We start from the raw sequence: 8659 nt of genomic DNA, 5'->3' as shown, positions 1-8659 counted from the left end.
TTTTTTGAGACACCCTGTATATTACTAGATTTGACTGATTATAAAATGGTGTCTGTATAATATATTAAAAATATTCAAATGTCAAAAGTTTTGAATAAATCTACAAAATTAATATTTTTTAGTTGAATAAACTTGTAAAGTAAATATAGAACTAAAGTTTTACACTGTGATCGAATATATTGATTTACTTTGCAACAAGTAATCTGAGTTGAAACAATGTTTTGATTACACCAAGGACCTAAAGTTGGAACAATGTTTTGATTACACCAAGGACCAAAAGTTGGAACAATGTTTTGATTACACAAAGGATCAGAAGTTGGATCAGTCAGTATTTTATTTGAAGGGGGAGGGTCTGGGGGGGAATTCATTTCCATTGTTTACATTTACAAATTCGTTTATTTTTACTTTGCAACAATTTAGTCGTTGTAATTAATGTCGATCAGTATAGCTATATAGTGAAATTGATATTCATAATTTAAAAAAAACCATAGTAAAATGTTTTTTTTGTGTTTTTTAAAAGGTTTTTCCCTCTTAAAAATGTTGCTGAAGCTTCTGCAGATGCAAAGAACAGACTATAGAATGTTTACTCTAAGCTCAGTTCTTGTTTATCAAGCCAACAGGATACAGTGAGAAACATGTGGAAACCAACTGTAGCAATCATGCTTATTCTAGGCAGAATTTTGCAAATACCTTTTTTTCAAGCCAATCCCAGAAATTTCCGAGGGGAGAAATAACTATTTGAACCTTTTTGATTACGATTTTTTGTGTATTTCTTTGTAATACTGCACATCAACCAACATATTTAAGCCAATTTTTTAGTATTTAATGGTACTGTAAAGATGAAAGAATAGGATAAAACCTGAGAATCTCAGGTTTTGAACGATACTTATATGACATTTATCTTTATATGTTCCTGTCTCGAGAAATTGACATAAAACATTTAAGAATTTCAGCCAATGGTAGTGCAGTATCGTTGTCACGTGATACAGACGGAAATTTCGTGACCATGTGCACTGCCATTGGCTAAAGTTCTAGTGACGTAATACGGACTAAACAACTATATGTAATAATTATCAATTATATCTATTAAATAATGCAAAATGCAAATAAAAAAATTATAACAGTAACAAACCTGAATTGGATATCGTCGTTTTCAGAATGGTTGCGTATTTGTTGAATATGATACAATTTTTATAAAAAATTGCATATATATGAATTTTCGTATAAATTTGAGTTTAACACAGTTTTATATCAAGTTCTCAAGACAGGAACATCAGATAGATGTCTCATAGGTATCGTTCAACTCCTGAGATTCTCAGATTTCAGCCTAACCCTATTTAATTTTTCCTTTACAATCCCTTTAAGGTTGTTTATGTTTTTGGGCAATTTAAAATCATAACTTCAATATTCCACAGTTTTATGGGTTGCAATGTAACTAGTGGCCTTTCGAGGTGAGTCGACAATATCTTTTGAATAAAGAGTACTTGGATCATATTCACGAAAACAGACAAACTCAAGATTAAAACGCCGATATTTCAATTTCAAACTTTAAACTCTGCTAGGTTAATTATTTAAAGTTTAAAATGCCAAAAAGTTTACACCATCAAAGCAATAAGGATTTATAAAATTTGCATGAGTTTAAGAGAGGGGAGTGATGAATTCCTTTATAAAAATATTCTTGGCCATTGGACAATGTGCAATTCGAAAAAAAGGTTGTGTAGAAGAGACCGTTGGAGACCGTAGAAGAGAGGAAAATGGAGATATGGATTGGAGGAATAATGGAGGTAGCAGGAGGAGCTCGATAACTAGCGACAATATCAGGCATTTTAACAAATTTTTACTAAAACAAATACATTTTTCAAATGAACTTTCACAAAGGAAATTTCTGAAATGTAGTTTTTAAAATAAAATTTTTCCAACGGAACGTTCATTAAGGAAGGTTCACAAAGAAACTTTAGCAAAGGAAAGTTTTACAAGGGAAGATTTCCAAATGATGTTTTCCAAACTATTCATTTATATTCTCCCTTCAGTAATTTCTCAAAGGTTTCCAAATGTTAATTTTCTGAAATGCAATATTCTTCAGATGACCATGATTCAATTTTCTTTTCTCCCTGGAACCTATCGAGCAATATTTTAGAAAAAAATTTTTTTTTTGGAATAATCATCTTTCTTTGAATTGGTAGAGAAAGTCTACTGGAGGATGAAAGCAAGAGCATAGGAAGAGAGAGAAAAGGAAGAAAAAATCCAAACCAACCTTTTATCTACAATATTTCCATAGCGAAGGTAATTTGTGTAATTTTAAAAAATACTTTTGAAATATTATAAATAACTAGCTTAGGAACCCAGCGTTGCCCAGAGTACTCATAGTTACTCCCGCCGTTTACCCGCGCTTGGTCTTAAATTATGATTTTAACTATTTTCCCCTATAAGAGTCGACTTAGCTTATAATCTCAAAACCTTGCTAAGCACATTAACGAGGTTCTCCCAAGTTCCCCAATCAAAATTTGAGGAAAATCGGTTCAGGAGTTATGATCGGACCTACAAACAGACAAACTGTATATATATAGATATAAATATATGTTAACTTTATTTTTGATTCATCATAACATTTTTGCTAATATTTGAAATATTGTTTACAAAGGAATTGAGTTTGTCACAAACAAAAATGTTCCAATTCCTATATTTTTGCAATATGATAGTGTATACCTTTTTAAATCCAACCTAAACTATTTGATCAAAATCATTTAAATAAGAAAAAGGGATCGAAAAATCAGACTTTGTGGCAAAAACTTCATTCCTTTGGCTAAACTTTTTCAATTTGTTAAGCCTTTCGTTGATGTGGTTAAAACGAGTTTGGAAAGATGATTTATTTTATCAGTTGAGCTTTATTTTTGGTTTTGATTGCATTTTTTTGTTTAAGAAAATTGTGTTTAACCAAAAGAGTTTTTGCAACGATTCCTGAAATTTTTATATTACACACATATACAGTTAGGGATGTTACCGTTTTTATTTAAAAAAAAACGATCGTTTCGTTATAAAACGACGACAAAAAATCGAAAACAAAACGATCGTTTTTTAAAAAAGTTCGTTTTTAAAAAATGGTCGTTTTTATAAAAATCGTTGTTTTGTTAACGATCGTTAACGACGACCCTTCGTTAACGATCGTTAACGAAGAGAGGAAACTGACCTGAAGGGCATCGTACTTATCATTGAGTAGGTTTTAAGAAAATATCAAGAAGTTTTATCTCCCCCACAACTTTTTAACTTTATATAAGACGACATTCAATAAAGTTGCATGTAATTTTTTTTTCAAAAATGATCGTTTTTTTAAAAGCGATCGTTTTTAAAAACGATTGTTATTTGTTTTCTAAAAGTTCAAAACGAGTGCTGTCGTTTTTAAAAACAATAGTTTTTTCCAAAAACGAAACAATAGTTTTTGAAAACAATTGAAAACGAAACAAAAACGTTTAACGATCGTTTTCAAAAACGATTAACAACCCTATATACAGTACAAAATTATCAGTGGAGGGGGAGGGCTATTAGGGCTCACCCCCCCCCCCCCTTTGAAACAGTGAAATTTATGGTTTCCAGGGGGTTTTCAGGCACTGCCAGTTAAATATACTTTTTGTTTTGATTGATCAGAGCTGAAAACTTTAGAACGAAATATCCTTAATCCAATTAATTAATCTGAGTATCCAATGGACACACTTTTGAAGTTCTTCTTAGACCGTTCTTTCTTGGATATAGTAGAGAAAAGTCAAAAACCGATTTTTTAATTTAGAGAGTCCTTCCCGTTTCTGTAAATTATCTTAAATGGCGCGCAAAATTTTTAATTTTTGGGTTCATATACGCGACTCTGATTGGTTGAATTTTATACACTTTTCAGGATACAAGTACAAGATTAGGTTAGTCTCGATAATAAGAAAAAGAGAGGATCAAGCATTGATCTACCATTCTAAAGTTTTCAGCTCAGTATTGATTAATCCTGGTATTCCGGGTCATGTATTTGCTCAAAATGTTTAGTTTAAGTTTATGTAAACAATAGATATTTACATCAATGACATTTAATACCAGTAAAAGCCAACGGTCATATTTTTAGAGTGTCATACCCAGTAATTATACAGGGTAACTCACAAAGAATGAGACTTTAATGTCGACCTGAAAATTCTAAAATATAAAAAAATTTAACAATCTGATAATTAATTTGGTCTTCTATCTTGAAGACTTCAATGTCGAACTGAAAACACTGAAATATTAAAAAACTAGGCTTTTAGGGCGCTTCGCGCCCATCTTCTATTTAAATTGTGAACATGTTCTTTTTGTTTACATTTTAAAACAAAGAAGAAACAAATTTTACGGATTTAAAAAAAAAATCGCGGATTTTCAAGAATTAAAATTTTTTTTACAAAATTAAAAACCTTTAAAACACATTTTTAAAAAAAATTTTATCATTCATAAACCTTCCCTGTGGTCACGTGATGTTCATGTGATCGGTTCATCCGGTTTGACATTTATTGGATAAAAACAAACAAACAGACAAGCCAAATTTATATATATATATATAGCAATCTGATAATTAATATTGCAGTTTTCTTTCTTGAATATATACCTTAAAGATAAAAAGAAACAAGTGTACATTTGAAGAAACCTACGAATGAAAAAATAAAAAATACTGTTAACAAATAAGCAAATTTGTGTTTAGCAGTTCAACAGGAGTCCGGACATTGATGTACACGAAGATGAATTAGTTGACAATTTGAAAACAATATTATCACTGCAACCGCTTCTACAAACCAGGTAAATTAAAATTGCATCATGTTTATACATTGCTATTAACATAATTTCAGTAATGATTTTACACGCAATTTTTCTCTTGTATTTTGAATTAATGATTCAAATTTTTAAATTTTGATATACTAGGCTTTCGGCCATATTCTATTTCAACTTTAACAATTATTAAAAACAAGTTCGCGGATACCATCATAACCTTTCGTGGATATTCAAAATTTTATGAAAACAATTATTTTGGAGACATATTTTTGAAATTCTAAGTATCCATAAACCTTCTCTAAGGTTATGTAAGTTGTCTCAAAAATGTTGGGCCCGATCGGTTCAGCTGTTTTTATGTCTATTGGATTCAAACAAACAAATAAACACAAGAACACCAGGACAAGCAAAGTATACATATGTATAAATAAAAACTATTAATGACCACTACCCTTGCGAGGGAGGGAACCCCCGGACGCCCTGAGCCTCCACATGCAGACACACGCCTCCCAGATTTGCTAGACAGACCGAGCCTCCGCGTTGCAGAAATGAGCATGCGCAATACATCAAAATGTACCTGTGTAATACAGGAGGTTTTTTCAAACTTGTGTTTTAAGTTTAAATAAAAGATTTTTTTTTAAATTGTTCAACATAGTTTCATGAGAGGTTTTTGAAAGATAAAACTCAGTTATCAATTATCAAAAATAGTGCCTAATTATGACAAATAAAGTGGTATGTAACACTTTACACATTTTTTACATGAAAAGGAAAATATTTAAAGAAAAAAATTTGAACTGAATTTCATTTCATCTTTTATAATCTTTGATTTAAACAATACCTTTTATGTAGTTCAAATTAAATCTAGAAAATTTGTATCATTGATTAAAATCCTAACATTTTTCAAAAAAAGGTATTGTTTAAATCAAAGATTACAACAAAACAAACTAAATTTACTCTAAAATATTTCTCCAAATATCTTCCTTTCTGTGTAAGAAATGTTTAAAGTTTTAGTATAAATCTTAAAAACCCCTTTTTGATTTCATATATGTTTCAAATCATGACAATCAATAAATAACTCTAATCTTTAGTAAAATTCTTATGCCACATATGTCAAAAAAAAATGTTAAAATTTTTCATTACTCATAAAAACCAAGATTCAAAAAAGTCGGTGCTGTGTGAAGGCTCGTTTACTGCATAGCGGAGGCACGGTCTGCATAGCGGAGGCTTGGTCAGCATAGTGGAGGCTCCGTCTGTCTAGCAAATCTGGGATGCTCGATGTCTTCACAGCGGAGGCTCATGGCGTCCGGGGTTTCCCTCCCTCCCCCTGCCCACAACCAACTATACCTATAAATGTAGGTTTCAAGATGACCGGTTCTCGCCTCAAGGAAGCTCTGCTGTTCAAGGAACAATACTAAAATGAACCTGTGTTGTCATGGTGGCTAAAATAAATAAATGGCTAATTTCAACTATAAAGTTTTTTCTTCATTTAAGTTCAAATTAGATTTTAAAATGTGATTTTAGTTTTTTTTGATATTTGTTTTATTCCCCACCAAATGATCCTTGCCGGGTCCAGGAGCGGTTTATTACATTTTCTTTTAGATTAGGGGGGGGGGGGAATTGAATAATTGAAACTTTTCGAGGTGGGGAATCCCCCTAATTGTATAGAAGGAGATGTCCCCCAATTATTAAGAGGAATGTACTTAATATTGAAAAAAATCAATAAAGACAAAAAAATGTTGTCTGTTTCCATCTAAAATCACTAAAAATTACGCCAGCAGTCCCTTTTATTATCTATCTGTATTGTGTCGGGTCAGGAACCAGGTTTTCTCCACTAGAGATTGCAACGTCGGCTGGATGTGAACCAGAACTTAGAACAGGTCTAAAGGGACAGTACACGGATTTCAAGTTGTTCTCCATGTATAATGAGGGAATGCCCGAAGGAAACCTTTAATCTGGACAATAAGATATTTTATATGTATCTTTATAATACAACAAGACATTCATATATATATATATATATGTTGCGTATAGCCGGCAAAATAGCTGGACTGATTGGACTGAAATTTTTTTGTGGACCCTCATGGGTGGCCGGGGAGTGTTATAGGCTAAAAAAATCGAAAACAAAATTTTCTTAAAAGTTTTTTAAACATTTTTTTTCAACGGGCAACGCCGGGCCCGTCAGCTAGTATTATATTTAATAGTAAATTTTTAAGTCACAAATATCCTTGTAACAGTCCCAAGAAAAGAAAATATTAAAAAAAGCTTGAGAGTATTGGCTTATTTTTTTAAGCTCATTGCACAAATATTTTTAAACGAAATAAATATTTTGAAATAAGCGATTAAAGGATGTAACTCACCTTGAAGATAAGTTTTTATCGATTAAAAAACAAAACTGAACTGAATATATTTTAGGCATCGTTAATTGCGGATGCAGTTAAAACCGTTAGCGATTATTTCATGTAAAAATAACGAAGGAAATTAAAAAAAAAATATTCCAAAACATTTAAACAGGAAAAAATGATTACACATAATTTATTATTTATCATCTGTAAGTTTCATGAAATTTTAAGCAGAAAAATTTACGACAGTTTTTTAAACACATCCCTCCCTTCGTTCTTTTTACTTTCCATTCTTTATTTTTCATGAACGGTTATTATCATTCGTTAACGATTTAGGAATTAACGGGTTTACCGTTAGTTCACGGAAATTTCCAATAATTCTTGTAAACAATTGCTGTTAGTTAACGAAACTTTGGCCAGTCCTACTCAAAATGTCCGACCTATACAAATATCATTTGAATAAATATATTTAGTGGAAGTAAAAGTAGAAAATCTGACTGATACATCCTTCTATTATCCAACATGTACAAGGTAATCATCCTTCTACTATCCAACATGTACAAGGTAATCATCCTTCTACTATCTAACATGTACAAGGTAATCATCCTTCTACTATCTAACATGTACAAGGTAATCATCCTTCTACTATCCAACATGTACAAGGCAATCATCCTTCTACTATCTAACATGTACAAGGTATTTAGTGGGACAATGTTTCATAACGGTATTCGTTTTGTCTGTTAGAGTGTAAAAAAAATATCTATGTTTAATTTTTTTTCATTTGTGGTTTCTTCTGCAAAAGTTACTGGCGCATTTCTTGCTTATAAGAATTAATGGAGAAACCATTAGAAAAATGATTTACATCAAATTTTAATGCTACCGTTGTAAATTGGGTGTTGTCAGCTTGACATGGATGGTCACTTAAAAATACGCTGATTATGTTCCTTTAAACAATCTTTTTTTTGTATTTTTGTTTTACGCTATAGCTTGATAATCAACGCATTAAGTTAAACGGGTCAGTGTAAACTGCAACAATTGCTTTGTTTAATGTTTACTTGACGACTACTAAAAAACAATGTTAAAAATTCGTCTTTCTATTCCACAGTTTAATGGAAGGTTCTTTAAAGAGGTTGCGTACTCTCGATGCGCCCCAATGTACAGGGTGAATTTTAAAAGTCGATTTTTTTTAATTGTTCACCAAAGCAAAAGAAGGCTGCATTGGTACAACAAATCTTAATATCTTCAAACTTTTTAAATTATCTTCAGTATTGTTAATCTTTCTCTGGTTAAGGAGGCTCTCAAACAAACTTCCATACGTCGAACCCGATATTTGGACTGAAATTTTACTTTTTTACATCACATGGAGGACAAATTTGATATTTTAAAAACTGGCATCGTATTCAACAAGATCTTTTCATGTATCTAGGATCCTTAACCCTATCCCTGCTGGGGTACTTGAAAATCAGGATATGCTGGGGGGGGTCAATTTGACCCCCCCCCTCTAAATCCCATGTTTGATGTCCAAATATGACAAATGATCGTTTTCAAAAACG

General features: G+C 31.5%; 1 protein-coding gene across 3 annotated transcripts; it reads left to right on the top strand.

The window, feature by feature from the left end:
- Positions 1 to 372: 372 nt before the first annotated feature.
- LOC111705450 (uncharacterized) lies at positions 373 to 7929 on the top strand. Of its 3 annotated transcripts, none has more exons than XM_023478004.1 (7): positions 373 to 672; positions 1713 to 1821; positions 2184 to 2283; positions 4706 to 4797; positions 6124 to 6170; positions 6582 to 6644; positions 7580 to 7929. In XM_023478004.1, the coding sequence occupies exons 1-7, from the start codon at positions 636 to 638 to the stop codon at positions 7639 to 7641; spliced, it is 510 nt and encodes a 169-aa protein (XP_023333772.1). In that variant the 5' UTR covers positions 373 to 635; the 3' UTR covers positions 7642 to 7929. The 3 variants fall into 3 exon arrangements, with proteins under 3 accessions (XP_023333772.1, XP_023333773.1, XP_023333771.1); XM_023478005.1 differs by having other exon boundaries at positions 374 to 672; positions 4703 to 4797; positions 6124 to 6149; positions 6579 to 6644; positions 7580 to 7914; XM_023478003.1 differs by having other exon boundaries at positions 379 to 672; positions 4703 to 4797; positions 7580 to 7888.
- The last annotated feature ends 730 nt before the right edge of the window (positions 7930 to 8659 follow it).

The sequence above is a fragment of the Eurytemora carolleeae genome, unplaced genomic scaffold (assembly GCF_000591075.1).
Source record: "Eurytemora carolleeae unplaced genomic scaffold, Eaff_2.0 scaffold227, whole genome shotgun sequence".
Taxonomy (NCBI): Eukaryota; Metazoa; Arthropoda; class Copepoda; order Calanoida; family Temoridae; genus Eurytemora; species Eurytemora carolleeae.
This window is presented reverse-complemented; position numbering and strand designations above follow the sequence as displayed.

What these genes read in the sequence shown, in the direction of transcription:
- LOC111705450 (XM_023478003.1), top strand. Translation starts at nt 636, where the DNA reads ATGTGGAAACCAACTGTAGCAATCATGCTTATTCTAG. An exon ending in AGGAAGCTCTGCTGTTCAAG is followed by an intron (nt 6,171 to 6,581) that starts GAACAATACTAA and finishes GTGTCGGGTCAG; the next exon opens with GAACCAGGTTTTCTCCACTA. An exon ending in TGAACCAGAACTTAGAACAG is followed by an intron (nt 6,645 to 7,579) that starts GTCTAAAGGGAC and finishes AAATATATTTAG; the next exon opens with TGGAAGTAAAAGTAGAAAAT.